The following is a 20,476-nucleotide window of genomic DNA, read 5'->3' as shown; positions in this document are numbered from 1 at the left end:
AAATAATTATATGAGAGGCTTTACATTTTTCATTTTGTGAATTTTCTTCATGATATAATAGGTACTTGGTAAGTATTTTGTATATACTTTTTTCTGTTTGTAATGATTGCATGTGTTCATACTTTCATCATTTAGTATCTTTTCCCTAATCCATTTTTTCAAGCCCTTATTTTTAATTCACTATTTTCTGGTAACATCAGAAGAGATAACTAACCGTTCTAACTGGAGAGTTGTTTTTTTGTCATTTTTTCTTTGTATTTTTGAAGCATTTCTAATGCCCATTTCTCTCTTGCTTTTGATAACACTAAATACACCATTTCTAAACCTTTTAGTCACAGCAGTATATTTATGTAGGTTAGAAACTAAATCATAGCTTCTCTGGACCTCAGTTCCCCTGTCAATAAAATAAGGGGTTAGTTAGACTAAATGATTTCCTAATATCCTCTCAGCTTTAAAATCATAATATTTACCAACAAATGGTAAAATGTTCTAGATGTAAAATAACTGTATCTTTACCATAAAAGGAAAAGGGGTATATTAGGTACCAGTACTGTATAATGCTCCTGATACAGGCCATCCAGAAAGTGATTTTCAGTGGAAAGGGAAGTACTTGCCACTTACCAAGGCCTTAGGAGAACTGGAAAAAATGGGGAGGAAGAGTCCTTTCCCACTTTCGTTTCATATACCCTCTCTCATGCTGGCTTACCAGCGCTCCATCCCCACCCCTCTCCTGCTTCACCTTCCCCAGGCACTGATACTTGCCTTCACACTGAATTTTAGCTATCTGTTAAACATCCTCATGAACTAGATATGGGTTTACTAAATTTACTAGTGCTATCATTGAGTTAACTAAATTGATTATTCCAGGTCATGTATATATAGGTACAAACATTAGCAGGATGAATTTTATAGCTTGATTTTTTTGTTTGTTTTTCTGTATAGAGTGTGAAAAATGACATGACTCCTTAAGTTATCCATTACACAAATTTGGTGCAATTTTTATTATATTAATTGGTAAATTAACACAAAATAACTGACTTATAACAGCTGAGAATAGTGGGAAAACTATTTTTAAAAAATCAATTCCTAAGTGTCAGTTGCACATATTAATTCACCCTTTTAAAAAGGCATTAATATTTAAGGTTCTGTTAAGGATGGTTTTTTGTTTTCATTTTTACAAGAAAATTTCCTTTTTAGCAAAAGGAGTTTAAAAGTTAAATAAAGAGAGAACTTTTGCATGGAAAAATCATAAGGTGTTCTCATCAAAGCACATGATAGTGACGTATGATAGATACATATTATCTAAATATACATCTGCTAGTAATTATTACCTTACATTTATTACCACAGTTTATATTTGATTTAGATCCCCCCTCAATCGTGCTGAAGATCTTCATCTGCTTCATTCACGGTGAGGTGGTGATTCTGTACAGTTTCACATCTGTTCCTATAGTAAAGTTAACAAAGTTTAAGTGCTATGACACCTATTTAAGATTTCCTCCCGTCCTCCTCTCGCCAAATGCTAGAAAATTTGTGCCATGTATTATAGTTGTTTAGACTCCTGAAACTCTAGATTTTTTGGTAGGTGCCGTGTCATTAAAGGAGATTTGCTTATTTTCATGTATCTTTTTCATTCACTGTAGAACCATAGAAAGAATGTCTATGAGCACAGTCTCTAAGAACCTGTTAGTCGAGATGCAAGCCATTTCTTTCCAAACGTTGAGCCAGACTGTGCCATATAAATTCAGTTTTTCTGACTGTTCTTCTGTGTTCAACCTATCACCCATAGCATGCCTGATGCAGCTAACTGGGTAGGAGTAGCCTCTACTATTGCCAGAATTCCTGACAGTAGTAGTCAATTGGGCTGTGCCTTAAGAGCCTGTAATAAGTGGAATGTATAGTCAGTTAATTCAGTTGATGTGAAACTAGTTAAATTTGAGGGCTCGGGAACAGCACAAACCTAATACCTTTACGCGGTTTCTGGTTACCAAGGTTTCCTGCTCTGGTTCCCAGAATAATTGCCTTTGCTGTCTCTTACATTTGACCTCTGTCTATATAGAAATACTTTCACTTAAATTTATTAGGAATAATTTTCTGCCACAAAGAGGTTTACTCCAATGTGCAAACCAACTTCTCAGGATAAATCAGTAAAAAGAGATGATTTGAAATTGAAGCCACTACTAAGAAAAATAAATGATCAGCACTTGAAATATTTTGTTACCTAGTCTAATAGTCAATATAAAACCATCTTTCTTATAATAGAAGGATCTTTATTTACATTAATGGAGAATTTTTATTTGAGCATATGATTTACTTTAGTTTTATAACCTTAAGTGAAAAAATATTTTACATAAACATGTTTTAGTATTTCATTTTTGCTATGCATTGTAAATGTTTCAGTTTTCAAGGTACATAGAAATTTCAGAAGTTTTCAAAAGATTATTATGGTAACATATTACATTTTATTTGATGAATATATTATGGTACAAGCTACCAATATTCAGATTTGGTCAAAATACTTTTTCTCCTTTTACTGTGCTCTTTTATTTGGTCAATGGAGTCCATGTATAAATTATTAAATATGTATGTATGTATATATTTTTTTATTTATTTAAATATAAGTATAAACTTATACACATTTAAAAGGCATTTCCTGCTGATAGTATTAAATAAGAATTTTCAAAAAGATTATGTAACATTTTTTATTGGAAAATCACTGGGTATGACTTCAGCTAAGTTACTATTTGAGTAAATAAACATTTTACATTTCATTAAATTAATGCTAGGGATCTATTTATTGTTAACATTTCAGGAGAACATGGACATTAAGGTAGAAGAGTTGACTACAGTCATATCTGAACTCATTATGCCTTGATCGTCCTTCTAAATACATCTCCATAGTGTTCCTTATGTGTCTTTATTCATTTTAAACTCTAATTTATTTTTCATCATTATTTTTCATATAACCATATATTTTTTAGAATTTTAGAATTTTGGAACCGGAACACATTTTGCATTTGAGAATCAAAAATTTATGATTGTAGTTAGTGATATTTTTGTATTTATCACAACATAGTTTATCTATACCAGACTATATAATAATAAGCAATTTGCTATAAGAAATTTAATTTATTCATTCCTCCATAAAATAACATTTGAATTCTTATAATGAGATGGTTATTTATGGAGTTGTTTTTCTTCTTGATAAGAAAACTAACTAAATTAGATTACATTAATCATTTTTGAGACTGTGATATGAAAGCTAATTTTCTACTTTTCTGTATATACATTTAGTAATTATATATGTTAAATGGCTCTTGCTAAAATTAGATCCCACCAAAGGGCACAAGGAAAATGTGTTGAAGCTAATATTGTTCATATCTCTACCTTTTTTGATTAATGAAAAATACTGTAATTTTTTCAATTGTTTGGAGGAAAATTTCAATGTCCATCTACTGCTATATAAGTAAAAGTTTGGCCTATCTTATATAATTTATAGAAAGTTAAGAATTCATTCAATAATTGTAGATGCTTTTATTTCTTTTATCCTTGGGTTTGCATGTAAAGTTTTTATGAATTTATTTATGTGAATTAGTTATACATTCTTAAGTAGCACAGTTCAAAAGATAAAAGAAAGTACATAATGCAGTGTCCCTCTCATTTCTGTTCCTCAGTTCTTCTCCTTAGAGGCAATCAAAGTTATCAAGTTCTTTGAGTATCACTCTGGAGATATTCTCTGAATGTACAAGCAGAATGTCTCTCTTTCCCTCGCATTAGCATTTTTAAATTTTTTTACGAATAGTAACAAAAATACTGAATCTTGCTTTTTTTTCCACCTAACAGTGTGTGTCAGAGATTTTTTTTATATCAATACTTGAAGGGCTTCTTTATATTTATGGGGAAATGACTATATTAGAAGGAGCTGAACTGCCCATTCTTCTTACCAAAGGGTAAAAAATGTTAAAATAATGTTGGATTACTTGTTATGGCTATATAGAGATAGAAAAGCAACATAGTCACATAAGACAAAAATTTCTCTTTAATTGTCATATATAAAGATATGCTTGGAAGAAATTTTTTGTTAGAAATGTGATGTTATGCATAAATCACAGTTATTTTATATATTACATATTACAGAAATAATAAATTTCTATTTTAAATAATTTTCTTAGCTTTACAGTTAGCCTGAATGATTTAAAAATGAAAGTCAAGCAAAACTATTTTCTCCACTTATTTTGGCAGAAGTATGTATGTCCATTATGATCTTAGTATTTTCTGTTTTCCTGTGTCCCATTTTCCCTAGGCCAACCTGAGCTCTCAGATAAAACTCCTCAGAGAGAGTACCACGAATCTTCTGCTTTCTGCACTAAATCCTAAATTGACTGAAGGTTCTGGGACCTTATTTTCAAAGCACTTAATAAAATGGGACTTTGAATGACTTGTAGTCTCCATTGCTTCATCTATATTCCATTCAGCTGTCAGTCAGTTTCACACTGCTCCAGCCTTGAAGCTGATAAGATCTAGAGGCAGTAATTTTATGGCTAAGGCTGTAAGACATTCTACTCCTAGAAATCTTGATAAACTAGAAGGTTAAGACAAACAGAATGACAGGGGCCTTCAGCTCCTCCTGAGCATAGCTGATGGATTCCCTTCTAAAGCAAAATACAATGAGTTATTTTAATTTTTAGCTATTTCATACTGAAACAGCATTTCAGAACCACAGGTGTGTTACAACATGCCAGAAATGGCTAGATTCTATTCCATCTAAAATCTAGATTAGGAAGGTTTAATGATGTTTGTAAATTCTACTTATAAATATGGAAGTAAACTATGTTCCAGGTGACCTGTTGTGTAACTTTAACTTGATCCTTATATTTATAAATCAAATTGCAAGTTAATTTACTAGTTTGAAACTACTGTAGATTTTGAAGGAAAAAAATCACTAATGTTTCATTTATGGAAGCTAGGTGATCCAGATAAAATATGAAATGTATTGGTGGCAAATTAAAATATACTGTCATCTGTGAGTTACATGTGAGTCAGTATTAGACCCACAAAATTTAATACTGCCTGTTCCACTGGCCCATGTCTTTTATTTTAATGAGGGAAAATTCTAAACGATGCCTATGACCAATTATCAATTCTCAAATGAAAGGGAGTTTCTCCATGTTCCCATGTTTATGAGTACATCCTCCAAAAGCATGTGATTTGGTTACCACTTTCTCAGTATGCATAGCTACAGTTGTATTTGTTGGCTATGGAATTGTTTTCTCTTAAAGTCTAGGTTTTTAAAAATTATAACTGTTGGTGCCCCAAAATTTCATGGGCTAGGGATTTTGTAATCTATCTGTAGAAAGTTAAAATAATTTAACTCATTTATTTTAAATTTACCCCCTATAAGTTTTAGTAACTTTTCCCATCTGCCTTGTGAGAAAGGAAGATGTGATTTTTAATTGTCCTTTCAAAATTATAGGAAAGATGCAGTTAGACAAGAAAAGGAAATATAAAATTAGGAAGGAGGTAAAGAGGTCAGAATTCGCAGATGATATGATTGTGTACCTGATAAAAATCATAGAGAATCAAATGAAAAACTAGAACCAATAATAAGAGAATTTAGTAAAGTGACTTAGTACAAAATTAATATACAAAGAAATCAATAGCTTTTCTAAATACAATTGACAGTAGCTAGAATGTAATGTAAGCAAAGATCTCATTTATAATAAACTCAGAATATGCCAGGCAGTAAACTAACAATATATGTGCAAGATCCAGCTGCTGAATAAAACTTTTTAAGTTCCTAAGGGACAAAAAAAGAAGCTTGAATAATTGAAAGAGAAGTTTCAGTATCAAACATTTTGAATCTCCCTAAATTAACTTAAAAATTTTGATATGATCCTAATCAAGATACCAATAGATTTTTTCTTTTATAAGAAATACTGTTTACATAAATAAACATGCAAGAATAGTGAAGAAAGTTGTATAAAAAGAAAAATAATGATGCGTGGTGTGGGACATAAACAGCCCTACCAGTTGTTCAAATATATATAAAATTAATAATTAAAACAGAATTGTCTAGGCACATGAATAGACCAGTATAGGCCAGTAATAGACTATAGGCCAAATGCATATAAGAATACAACATATGACAAATGTGGCATTGCCTGTCAATAGAGAAATGATATTATTGATAAATAATGCTTGGGACAGCTGGATAACTATTTTTAAAAGAAAATTAGATTGGTTCCATACATTGCTCCTTATATAAAAATTAATTTCACTTGGATGGAAAATTTTTTTTATTATTATTCTGTTATAGTGGGGAAACATGATGTAAAATTCAGATCCTACAAAAAAATACGCTGATGTGATCAACTACATAAAAGTAAAAACATTCCATATGACAGAAACCACGGCAACAAAAGGCAACAGTGAAACAACAACCTCGCATAAAGTTTTGAAATGTTATATTCAAAGCATGAATTCGTTTAATATATAGACCACTCATAGAAATCCTTCAGAAAAAAAAAGAGACCAAAATGAGGAAGGCATTTGAAGAAGCAGTTCACTGAAAAGGAAATGAAAAATAAACTACAAAGATACCATTTTTCATCTCTCACACAGGCAAGGTTAAAAAGTTAGTAAACCTTGGCAAAGGTGTGAAGAAACAGGCAGTTTCATTGTTGATAGTACTAAATTGGTACAGGATTGGAGAGCAATAAGGAAATTTTTATTAAGATTGAAAATCCAAAAAGAAAAAAAGATTGAAAATACACATAGCCGCTGACTCAGAGAGTACTTCTAGGAATTTAATCCACTGATGATACTCTTACATATGTGAAATGCTGCATAAACAACTGTATTCATTGTAGAGTTATTTGTATTAGAAAAAGATTGGAAGAATCCTAATTGTCTATCAGCAGAGAAATAGTTAAATACATTTTAGTGCATTTGTTCATTCAGTGGAATTTTGTACGGCCATTAAAAAGAGTGAGGCAGTGTGTGTATGTGTTTGCATGTGTGTAGATAGATAGATAGATGTGGAAAGATCTCCAGATATATTGTTAAATGAAAAAGCAAGGAGTAATGTGTGTGTGTGTGTGTGTGTGTGTGTGTGTGTGTGTGTATGTGCGCGCATGCGCACGCATGCGTGCACATGGCGCACGTGTGCATTTAAATAGAAATATACTTTCTATATGCTTATGTAAGTACAAAGATATCTCTAGAAGAAGGAATGAAGGAAAAAAAGGTGGGAGGCATGTGAATATATTTTCTATTCAAAAAAAGTGATTTATTATTTTAAAAAATCTTAGTCAAGCTCTTAATGATTATAAAGTGTATCTATTTGGTCATGCTATCCAAATGCATGTAACTGAAACAACCCTTTCTTTATGTGGCCAGTATAAAGATTGTCTATGAGGTATCATGATTCAAGTTAAACCTTGATCCTAGGTTTCAGAAAAAATTCTTCTTTATTAGACTGTTGAAAGTTTAGAGAATGAAAATGCGCATTAAATTTAGTAAAGATTTCTAGAGCCATTCTTATTCAATATTTTGGGGTGAAGGTGAATGTTTGGTATATTCATGTACTTAGAGTCACTCACTCTCTCAAACATTTATTGAGCAATCACTATTGACCAGCCACTGTGCTTCTATGAATATAAAGGTTTACAATATGAGTAATGGAGCTAATTTCATCACTGAAAGGTACCTAATCCTCCAAGGCAAAAATAGAAATACACAAATAGCCCCCAGACTTCTTTTAAGTGGTTAGTTTCATTTTCTTTCTCATCACATTATTTTTAAATCACAAATGTTAATATGTTGTAAATTGATTAATTTTAGATTCACGAAAATTGTGCTTATCTTCTGATTATGTTACTAACATAAACTGCAAAATTGTCTAAATGCTGGGTAGGATTGGATAGCAAGAGAATGAAAAAGAATGAAAATAGCAAAAATCCATATAATAAACTTTAAAACCACCCTTTAAACAGAGTTAGCAAGGGCCATTTTAGGAATGCCTGTTACCTCCCTACTTATTCTCCCTGAAGTATTAATTGCAGATTAACCCTGGCAAAGAAAATAAATTTGATTATATTTTAGTGCAGTGTTCTCAAACTTGAGTGTACATTATGTATGGAGCATTGATTAAATGCACGGCTGGACCCCACCCCCAAGGCTTTTGATTCAGTGTGGAGAAGGACCCAAGATGTGCATTTCTTATAAGCACCTGGTGACTCTGGTAATGCTGATCCAGAATTACACTTTGAGAAAACCTCTGTTTTAGTGATTATATGAACTAAATACAAAGTGAAAATGTTCTTGGTACTCAGAATAATCTGCAAAAGGCAGATTTGAAATCTTAAATTTGAAACTATCAACTTGGCCTTAAATCCTATCACTTAATCCTAACCCAGCAGATTCCTGAAGGGTAATTGTAGCCCTGAGTGCTTATACAGTTGATATCTCAAAATTAGTTTTATTGTCACACATCAGTAATGCCAGTTTCACAAAGTCCTGGTGAGGGTGGAGGGAGGTAGGCTTTACAGAATAATCAGTGGAAGCCCGATACAACAGTCTTGGTTTCAGTTCACCTAGTTCACCAAATGTTCTCAGAACACATTCAGTTCATGCAGGTATCTTCTTTATATGTTTTTTCTTATCAATATTTCAAAATAGCTTTAGGTGGTATGAAATTGCCAAAACTTCAGTCTGAAAGCATAATGATTAAAATTTTTTTCTCTAGATGTCATAAAATTATCAGTGAGTAAAAAATATTTCATGTAGTTAAGCGTTTGCAAGACCTAAGCCTTCTTTGCTCTAAATGCTTAGTGTATAAGATTAAGATTTTGTCTTAGGTTTTATTCAAGAGGAGATGAAAAGCAAAGCTGGCTAGGTGTGTTTTCTGGGCTTTTTTAAGAGGTAAAAGAACAACCCGTCCTGAATATCTGAGTTAAGCTTCTCTTTAATATTGCTGTGGAGTAATAGATTCATATGTTGATTTCTATATCACTTGAATATACAACTTACAGAGCGGTATCATATTCACAGCTTTATACTCAGTGAGCTGTTTCTATCTGCATTGCAGGGACACGTGGGCCCAAGAGACACCTGTAGATCCTTAGAAGGGATCCAGTTACTAGAAGGGAACTGATTTAACTGCTTCGTGCAGGGCATTCAAAGTTTGAGGGCCACAATCTACAATGAGAAATACCTTTACTTTGTGGCCCAGTACTCATACACATACATATATGCATACATTCATGAGTATACATCTATATATACACACATGACTATTATATACATATATACATTCATAGACAGAGGACTAAAACCAAAGTTCCAGGAAACAATACTTACCTGTACTGTGTGCCAGGACATTTGAGTATTTTCTACTCTATTTGATTTCTTTAATTTTTAAAAAATGCTGGTCAGGATAATTGATTTCATAACCTACTAATGGGTTACACCTTACTTTCTGAAAAGCGCTGCTTTGGACAAATTGAAGAAGAGATCAAACCATTAGCAATACAGATATGAGCCACCAGAATGCAGTGTCCATTCTTTTTTTTTGGTTTTTAGTTGTTGTTGTTTTGCATTGCTAACAAGTGCCCAGATAATTCTAACAAGTGTCTAGGACCACTCTTGGAGAAAAACCTGGGTTGTGATTATATAGACTGCATGTAAAGTGAAAGGGTTTGTTTCCTTTGTGTTTCTGGTTGAAGTACTTGCTATAGAAGTCCCCCGCCACCCAACACACACACACCAGGAGGTGGTCATTTCTAACAGGTATAAGGGCGCTGGTCACATGCTCGTGTCAGCAGTCACAGATACTTTTTCTGAACAAGCCACCAAGTAGAAATTGTTTCTGTCTTACTTGATCTCAAATGCAAACAAAATATCAAGTCTTACAGTTCAGGAGAAAAATTACCCCAAAGGAAATTTCCAGTCTTAAGTGTATTCTCTTCATTGGGTTTCTCTAAAGAATTTACTATTCTTTCACAAGGAAACAAAAATGCTGTTTCTCTAAGAAAGTGTTAACTGGTGAGGTTAATAGAACAACCTGTATTAACAAGAAAATTCAATCATTATATAACTGTTTTTATGATGAGTAAAATTTAACTATCCATTCAAAAGTTTTTGTTGCTTTTTAAGTTGATCACTTTGAAATCATTTTCAAGTAATGCTTATTAATCATATGTAAACCCTTTCCTATTGGAAAGTAAATCTTGTTAACAGTAAATCATGTAGCAAATTTTAATTTTACAAGCCACCCCTCAGAAGATAGTTTCATTAAAAACAGTGATATTTCCTCTTGATTTATATTCTTGTTATATTTGTATAAAATGGAAATACTGTTGACCTCAGAGTGATAAACCTTGGATTCCAATCTCATGGTTAACACCTATGTAATCTCAAGAAAGTCCCCCAATCCCAGAGAGCCTCAATTTTCTGATCTGTGAAAAGGAGATAATATTGCTTGCCTTTGCTGTTTCACAAAGTTGTGAAGATCAAATGAGAATTAATGTAAAAAAGCTTTATAAATCATAAAGCATTATAGTATTACTTCTATTTTTAAATCACTTTCTTAAACAGTTCTAGAAAGGAAATAATTTCTACCATGAGACCAATTTTAATTATAGTGGTAGTTGAATATATCAATCTTGACCTTCAGTCTTTAAAAAAGATTAAAAAGCCATTTCAGAGTCAAGAGAATATGCCTTGACCTATAAAGACAATGAATAAGATGATATAATTGTTCTTTTTCCTTCTGTCTTATTGGCATGTAATTGAATGACTGGCTGATGTTTACATTAAGACAAAGTCCTAATTGTCCACATATATCATGTTCTATTTGGGCCATTGAATAGATGTGCATAATGTGTATATAAATCACATGTACAGGGAATCCTCTTTTTTGCCCCATGCAACTCATGCAAAAGTTTCAGCACCTCTCACTTTGAGATCAGTCTTCCTCTTCCTTTTTACTGAGCGTGATTGGCATTCCCCAACATTGATGTATCCTGACGTTGGAAATAAGGTTAGCTCTAAAATAATTGTTTCCAAAGTTACTTAAAAATAAATAACTCTTTCTGTTAAAAGTAAATAATGGTGATGATAAAATTAATATCAACAATTTATGAAAGGCTCCGAACCTCTCCACATTTCCCTGCATTTGAAACTGAGGTTTACCTTTTTGACATCATCAACTGCCCCTAAATGAACCCTGGGCTCCAGCCAGTCTTGATTACTTGTACCTGAAGTATCTGTGAGTGGCATCAATTTTACTGAAGATGTTGTAGAGGAAAGAGTTGAGGTTTAGCATCACACTTTCCAGAGCACAGTCCCTCAAAGCCTCTCTGCACCACCTGTCCCCCCCAGTCTGTCCATTCATTTTACCAATGAGCATTCACCGCCAGTGTGCCCAGATCCCCGTCTCCTCAAATCTCTCACCCCTTCAGCAGAGCACTTAAACCTGATACTAACTCTGCTAAACAAGGGGCCATCCTGTGATAAGGATTCTCCTTCCTTAAAAGGCAATGGGGAGCTATAAATACCAATAATAAATAACGATGGGGAATTATAAATAATGGGGAAATGCTTTTTTTTTCTTTTTACATTGTTCTCTTTAAAAGTATTTGCTGCCTTAAGCAAACAATAAACAAGATGAAAAGACAACCCTCAGAATGGGAGAAAATATTTGCAAACGAAGCAACTGACAAAGGCTTAATGTCCAAAATATACAAGCAGCTCATGCAGCTCAATATCAACAAACAACCCAATCCAAAAATGGGTGAAAGACCTAAATAGACATTTCTCCAAAGAAGACATACAGTTTGCCAACAAACACATGAAAGAATGCTCAACATCACTAATCATTAGAGAAATGCAAATCAAAACCACAATGAGGTATCACCTCACACTGCTAGAATGGCCATCATCAAAAAATCTACAAACAATAAATGCTGAAGAGGGTGTGCAGAAAAGGGAACCCTCTTGCACTGTTGGTGGGAATGTAAATTGATACAGTCATTATGGAGAACAGTATGGAGGTTCCTCAAAAAATTAAAAGTAGAACTACCATACGACCCAGCAATCCCCCTACTGGGCATATACCCTGAGGAAACCATAATTCAAAAAGAGTCATGTACCACAATGTTCACTGCAGCACCATTTACAGTAGCCAGGACATGGAAGCAACCTAAGTGTCCATAGACAGATGAATGGATAAAGAAGATGTGGGACATGGATGCAATGGAATATTCCTCAGCCATAAAAAGAAACGAAATTGAGTTATTTGTAGTGAGGTGGATGGACCTAGAGTCTGTCATACAAAGTGAAGTAAGTCAGGAGAAAAACAAATACCGTATGTTAACACATATATATGGAATCTAAGAAAAAAAAATGGTTCTGATGAACCTAGGGGCAGGACAGGAATAAAGACACAGATGTAGAGAATGGACTGGAGGACATGGAGGGGAGGGGGAAGGGGAAGCTGGGACAAAGTGAGAGAATAGCACTGACATATATACACTACCCGATGTAAAACAGATAGCTAGTGGGAAGCAGCCGCATAGCACAGGGAGATCAGCTTGGTGCTTTGCGACCAGCTAGAGGGGTGGGATAGGGAGGATGGGAGGGAGGCTCAAGAGGGAGGGGATATGGGGATATATGTATATGTACAGCTGATTCACTTTGATATGCAGCAGAAACTAACACTGCATTAACTAACTAACTAACATTGCAAAGCAATTATACTCCAATAAAGATGTTTAAATAAATAAATAAATAATGGAAAAAGTATTTGCTGCCTTAGTAAAAGTACAATATTGATCTCTTCTTTGAGCTTGGGAAAGGAGAATATAAACAGAATATTTACTGGACATCCAGACATCATTTGACCCCTCTTCTCTGTTCTCTCAACCTCTTTCCCTAAGGGCTTAGGTGTGACTTTTCTCTGTTGTCCTTTTCAGGACACTGATTCTTGGGTGGATATCTTACAAGCCTCAAGTGACCTTGGGTGCTTAGAGACTCTCCACTGGTCCCTGGATTCCAACAAGGCAGCATTAGCATTTGAGTGACTGGAAAAGAGTTTGCAGCCTGTGTTTTAGGCCACATGTTTATCATAGTGTGTATCTATCCCGCATCAGGTAATAGGTGCCCTGTCCCCTTCAGGTCCTTCTTAGAGGGATTGCTGTATCTTTTTTTTTTTTTTGCGGTACGCGGGCCTCTCACCGTTGTGGCCTCTCCCGTTGCGGAGCACAGGCTCCCGACGCGCAGGCTCAGCGGCCATGGCTCACGGGCCCAGCCGCTCCGCAGCACGTGGGATCCTCCCGGACTGGGGCATGAACCAGTGTCCCCTGCATTGGCAGGCGGACTCTCAACCACTGCACCACCAGGGAAGCCCGGTTTGCTGTATCTTTGTAGGAGCTCCACTGAGCTTTATTTTTTTTCCTCCTAGATGTGAAATACAGCTTCTCCCTGTTCCTACTGATTTCTGTCCCTAATTCCTGAGAAATCATGGAAGAGTTTCTTCACTGGTGCAGTCTGCAACAGACATGCATACTTTCTATATTCCAAACAAATAGGGGTTTCTTCTGCCTTACAGAGCCCAGGTATTTTTTTCCTTGAATCTACCGCACAAGAACTAAGGTCTTCCTGTTGCCATGTGGTCATATTTGTATCACATTTGTGACCATGCCACTCTATTTCAGAAGAAAAAATAGTTGTCATAGTCTTTAATGAGCACTCCATTCTTAGTATGGAGGGAAACCACTTGTGCCCAAATGAGGGAAACCACTTACACTGTTCCCTGGGATTCTGTCTTTTGAGAATTCAGTGTTTGGTTGGGGAGCTGAGTCACACCTGTATTTACTTTAATTCTGCAGTTCCTAACTGGTGACACAAGGTCAGACATCGTTTTCTCATGGCAACTAGTATTACCTTCCTCTCTTTCTTCGCCCAAATTAAGCTTCACTCACAGCAAAACTCATGGGTGTCCCTGCACTCTCTGATGAAAGTCTGTTTTCCTGAATAGTCTTCACTGTGAACTACTCTCAGCAAGTGCTCAAACCTGGTCTGATTTTTCGAATTATGCTCTGTAGTGCCTTGTCATGGGACACACTGCAAAGAGGTCTTTCATCTTTCTGCTAATGTGCAGTCAGAAAGAAACCTGGCCTATGCATGTAGGAAGCTCTCCACGTTACCTGAGCTCTGACTCTTCAGACTTTGTCAGGCATTCTGTTGGGGTAGCATCTGAGGCTGGTGGTCTCACACTTATAATTCCTATGGCTGGAAGACTTTTCATTGATCTCTATCGCTTTTCTGCCCCAGAAGCCTGCCAGTCCTCTAATATTTCAGTGGTGTGTCTAAACACAGTGCAGAATCCTCTTCTCCAGTTTCTGAAAGTGTTTCTGCAGTAGCACTGGACCAAGGGTTTCTGTCTTTGACTGATAACCACCCTCAGAGTAGATTCCCATTCTCATGGGAATCCTGTTTTAGCTGGCGAACGTGGAGGGTTTTAATTCATCCCTAGTATATTGCTAACGATCTTTTTTTAGTCTTCCAGAAAAGACTGATTTTTCTGAGAATTCATGTGCTCATGGTGGCTGGAATGGTTATCAGTTTCTTACCTGCTCTTTCACATAGGGAGTTGTAAGTCTCACCCACTCCAGTAATGACACTTAATGCTCTATAAGCCTTTCCATGCTGAACATCTCATCTCAAATGGAACATCCCACCATTTGATCTCAGAGGAGTTGCCATAGCTTCTTATCTGATTATGAATCAATAGTTCAGGATCATCATGAACCAGTCTAAACTGCCAAGCACCATGTATCCTAGCATTAGATAATCGTGAAGAAGAAATGTGCACTATTGACGATTCAGTCCTCGGGTGATTATTCAGTAAGAGATACAACTGGGCACTGTACCTTAGTTCAGACAATTGATTTTTCAAACAAAAAGCTAAGGTATACTCATAGTCTAAAGCTTAATTAGTTTAGGGAAGAAATGGAAAATGTTTATTTACCATACTTATTTTTTAATTGTCAAAAATAACCACAAATCCTTTAGTCATAAAGAAATAAAAATTGCTGTTAACAAACAAAGCCAGATGTGGATTTCTCCCTCATTATTGCTCAGCTATTATATTTTTGATAATTTTTACCTTTCACTTAAACCTATAAAATCACAAGATACAGATCATTTTATTTTTAAGTAGACCGAAATCTAACCTCAAATTTTCCACACTCAAACTTCAAAGAAAATGTAGGCATTTTAGCAAATTTGAATTTTGAGCAAATTCTTCCTAGAAGTGATTTAGAGTCACATGAGGATAAGACTTTCCAGCTGTCTTTTTATATATGTTTTTTTGGTTGGTTTTTTTTGTTTGTTTGTTTTTGTTTGTTTGTTTGTTTAGTTTTTTTTCATGTGGGCCATTTTTAAAGTCTTTATTGAATTTGTTACAATATTTCTTCTGTTGTCTTTTATGTTTTGGTTTTTTGGCCGTGAGGCATGTGGGATCTTAGCTCCCGGACCAGGTATCGAACCCACATCCCCTGTGTTGGAAGGCGAAATCTTAACCACTGGACCGCCAGGGAAGTCCCGATATATGTTTTCTCTCTGAAAACAAGAGCACTTATTGATGCCTTTTTAAGAGATGTAATACTGAGGTCCTTTATAGTTTTAGTTTAACATTTTGGTAAAATGTTTACTCATTACATTTACATTACTCTTTCCATAATTTTTTTTTGGTTTGTACAATATCATTTTCTTCAGTTTATTTTCAAGTATAATGATGAACTACATTAACCCTCCATCTGGTAAAGAGTGTTGCAGAAGCCAATTAACTTAGTTTTGTGATTAAAAAAAAGTTAATCATATAATAAATTGTATTATATCATCTTATGAATTATTATATACTTTAAGAGTATTTTTTCTATAATTTCTACCTAACATTCTTTTCTGTATTACATTTTATTAACTCTAGGGAAGAAGAACAAGTAACTTGGGGAAATAACATAAAATTAAAGCTACTAATTCCTAAGAAAATTAAATTTAATGTTGACATAATTGAGACTGAACATTCTGTGTATAAAGTATTCCACCATAAAGCAGTTGTAAACTTGATGGAAAAAAAAAAGACTTTGCTTTGCTATGGGTTTTGCCATCCATCTTTTTTTTTTTTTTTTTTGGTAGGGGGAGGCAGTATGTTGAAATTTCAAGGCATCATTAATTTTCATAGCCAATGTAAAGTATGTTATCTGTGTTTGAAAGCATGAAATATTTTTTATAACTGCTTATAGGGATGTTGATTTGATCAGATAGCAAAAATAAAAATAATGATTTCTTTCCTATATAGTGTGATTTTTAATTTAACTGTAGTTAATATTGTTAATAGAATCCAGTAATCAAATACAGGGTGTTTGGAACCTGATCTTACAGTAAGTGCTATAGTGCTAGGAGCTGAGAGATAGTGATCTTTAAATATGAGGTTATCGAGAGTGCATCTCATTTATTATTGGCACCTGCTACTTAATTAAGGTGTTATGATTGCTCATGGTGTGCTGAGATTACACGGAAGAAAACTGTTTCTCTGATTGTCCCTTTTTTTGTTGGCTCTGAATTATCTTCTCTTCTACATTCCATTTCTGCTCTCATTTCTAATAGCTCTGCCTCACCACCACATCCTAAACTATGATGTAGGGACCATGATTACATCTAAATGTGTTCATACTAATGACCCTCCACTTCCAAATTTTAATACAGGGTTTAGAGAAGAATGGATAGCTTTAGAAGCTTTTGAACATTGATGAAGGTGTTTTTGCACATTTGCATTAAAATACTAATGCATATTAATAAAACACAAATCTGCAGTAGTTTTCTTTTGTGACAGAACGGAACAAATATTAAATACTCTTTGGGTGGGAGACTGTTTAGAAAGAGAGCGGTTACTGTCTCACATGTTGAACTACGAAAGTCAAGAATATTTTAACTAGCACAATCCTCTGGGGTTCCTGCTTCTCAGGTCTCCCTTCTTATATAATTATGGAATATTCAAAAAGGTTTACTTTTGTGATTGAGCTTATTATTAGTGTGCCTATTTTTATGTTATTCTCTGGGATTGGGGGGAGGAAGGAGGAAATACACATTTAGTGAGAGCTATTCATTAGCCACCATTGAAGAAGAAATTGAACTTTAAAGAATCTATCAAAAATTCTCTGGTGAGCCTTTTATTACTATCTTGTCTTGAGCCCTTTTTTTAATGACATCTATTATCAGATTGAAATGGCGATTGAGACGCTGCAAAAGTCTGACGGTCTGTCCACTCACAGAAGCTCTCTTCTCAACAGCCATGTAAGTTGCCTCTTCTTCATGTAAACTAATCTCTTGCTTGTTCTGCATGTGTTGCTTGCTTCTAAATGCTTGTTTTATTTATTTACTTATTTATTTTGCTTCTTAACCTTCCTTTCTCAGCCCCTTATGATCTCTGTATCACTTAATGGCAATTTTGCACAGTGGAATATCTAAAAATAGAGCCCCCAATATACTACTTCACTAGGTTTTTTTACTGTTTTGATACAGATATATTTCCAAGTTAATAACAAGCTACCAAATATTGGTAAAAAGTAACTGATGATTGAAATTTTTCTAGTGTGATATTTATTTACTGTGAAACAAATGTTTATAATCTGCATCTTCGAGTCTGAGACAGAGAAATGGTCGTGTCTGTTTGTATGACCAGTAATATTCTTTAAGTGGAAAAAAGATTGTTAATGCCAAACCCAATGATAAACTGTTCGAAATGATTTATTTACCAGTAAGACTATATAAAATGAGCAGGAAACAGCTACCTAGATGAGCTCAGGTCCTAAGACCTAAAGAAAAATGAATCCGGGCCAAAAGAAGAAGCGGGATTCTAGATAAGCCATAAACTGCCAATAATTCAGATAAAACAGGATTATTGTTACTATTTTTTAAAGCTTTTAACTGTTATCAGATGCAGCATCACTACAACACCGGTGAGTGTAAGAAGAATGATGACAATTTGTGAAACTATAAACATTTTCATCAAATGTACAAATTTTGGGGACTCAATGAAAATGATGATTAAAAATTATTTTGTTATGATTTCTGAATATATGGGAAAAAGTAAATAGACCTATGATTTAAATCTGTCTAGACAGTTCTGCTGAATTAATGTCAGTAACAATATAGTAAGAATTAGAGTTTTTCCTCCCAGCTGACAGTGTATTCTTAAATTTGGAGATAAAATTATTATTTTTAATTCTTCCCCATATTTTGTGACTGAAAAGTCCAAAATTGGATCACCCAAGTGAAATAAAATATCATTATTTTTTTCAATAAACCTGAAACATTTAGCTCATAGAAAATGTTTCACTGTGCTTTTTAAATATTTGAATTTTCAAACATTTAAATTTTATATTCCAACATAACACAAAATACTTCCTTATGTTCTTACACATTTATTTTTAGATGAAGTGGTTTGTTTCTTTTTCAAAGGGAAGTATATCATGACAAATAAAAACAAGTTAACCTACTTGGAGAATGACTACAATTTTGATGAAAATTATAGATTCTAAATTATAAAACAATATATACCTTGGCCCTTCTTTTGAAAGTTTAAGGAATATGATTTTTCCCCTTTCTGAAAGTTTTTATGCAGTACATCACTCTTTTACATGTTTCATAGGTATATTCCTGCTGTGCTAGCATGAGTCTGTGGTTGTGTGTAGAGACTGATTTACTCTCAACTTTTAGGATGTATGTTTTGGGGAGGGGGCGAGGACCATCTGGTGTTTTGTTTTGAAAATGGCAAGGGAAAATGTTGTTCATTTTTAGTTGAAAATGTGCAGGGATATAAGAAAAAGAATCCTGAAATTTCCAGTTACCTTTTTTGAACTTTCAGACTTCTATGAAGTTGTGCTTTGATATTCAATTCACATCTCATTGTCATTTGAGATATATACTTCAGTAAAATATGTGATGTGTTTAATTTTAACTTGAATTACCCATCTTAATTAGTATTTTTATGAACAATAATGTGGATATAAGAACATTTTTGTATATTTTTATTTGTTGGTTTTTTGAAACTTTTCAAATATGTTTTTTTTCATTGTTATTCTCTTGTAAAATTCATGAAGTAATATTTAATGTTAATGAATGTGTGAATTAAGCTGCATAAACAACAGATACATGTTTGTTACTCTATGGCTTTGTACTTTTTATTACATAGCATGGCAACTCTTCCATACTGTTTATAACTCCCAGAGGCATTTCAGTATATACAGAGTGGGCATAAATGTTGCTAATGTAGTGATAATCTGTCTCTAAATATCTTGATTCACTTTTATTACACCTCTGAGGTACAGTTAAGTTTATTTAAAAGCAACACATTTATAGTCAAGTCTCTGGAAATACAAAGGATTCTAAAGATGTTTATAAACAGTGGAGAAGGGATCAGTGTTTTCTGCTGACCGGTCAGGCTTTGTTTCCACCTGAACCCATTAGAAGATCATGCTGTCTTTCTGTCCTTGGAAAATTAGTGATGCTCCTAATTTTTGTTAGATTTATCCAAGCAACTGGCATAAGCTACTACGTGCATTCCAGTTGATAATCACCTGCTAAGGGTATTTTAAATTCTGTTAAAACCTAATTGATGATTTTCAGTTGTGTAGAAAAATTTTGGTGGCGAGGGTTTTTTTTAATTTAAATATGGCTAACAACTTAAATGTTAATAAGCTCTAAGTTGTCTTTATCCCTTCCTATATAGCACATAATATAGAATCATTTGAGGTTTGTGGGATTCTTTGAAGTGGACATAAATTCAACCTTATGATAATAGTTCCCTGACATCAGTTTCTACAAAGGATCAATTTCATTAGGCAAAATTTAGGAGAAATTATCAATAATTTGTGTCCCATACTTACTAGTTTCTGAAGAGGGATCTTAGTCATGATTTTTGAGCTGAAAGTCTGTTGTCATTCTATTTTGCAATATGGAATAGATGGATTTTCTATTTTCTCTTTATATATTCGATTATTCACAATAATTTGGAAAATTCTTATTAGGATAAAATCAAATAAATAATCCCCTGTTGGTATAATCCAACTTGATTTCTTTGTTTTTCACCTCTCTTTCTACACATTAGAAGATTTAGTGAGGTCTTAAATTTTATATCCCTTTTTCAACATATTCTTAAGAGTATTTTGTACTACTGGTCTATTTTTATCATCATGCTCTTATCATCCAGGTCAAAAATGCATGTATAACTTGCCTATTTCATACCCAACATAGTGCCTCATCTGTGACTGAGTAGTTACACTGAGTGCCATGTTCCCTTCTATTAACATTATTAACATAATGGCACTTATTCCAGTAGTAGCATTATATAGGCAGACAATAAATATTTATTGACAAGTGAAAATTCCAAGACAGTAAAGATTTTATATGT

General features: G+C 34.0%; 1 protein-coding gene across 2 annotated transcripts in view; it reads left to right on the top strand.

Annotated features, from left to right (window-relative positions):
• RFX3 (regulatory factor X3) overlaps window positions 1–20,476 on the top strand; it is a 291,963-nt gene that overhangs the window by 198,133 nt on the left and 73,354 nt on the right. The window contains exon 5 of one of the 2 annotated variants that reach the window (XM_060014683.1): window positions 17,284–17,358. The exons of the other annotated variant lie outside the window; for it this stretch is intronic. Coding sequence (XP_059870666.1) covers window positions 17,284–17,358 — 75 coding nt within the window. The remainder of the gene's footprint in view (window positions 1–17,283; window positions 17,359–20,476) is intronic. 2 annotated transcript variants of the gene reach the window in all.

The sequence above is a fragment of the Delphinus delphis genome, chromosome 6 (genome assembly GCF_949987515.2).
Source record: "Delphinus delphis chromosome 6, mDelDel1.2, whole genome shotgun sequence".
Taxonomy (NCBI): domain Eukaryota; kingdom Metazoa; phylum Chordata; class Mammalia; order Artiodactyla; family Delphinidae; genus Delphinus; species Delphinus delphis.
The sequence above is the reverse complement of the archived record's forward strand: the minus strand, read 5'-3'. Positions and strand labels throughout refer to the sequence as shown.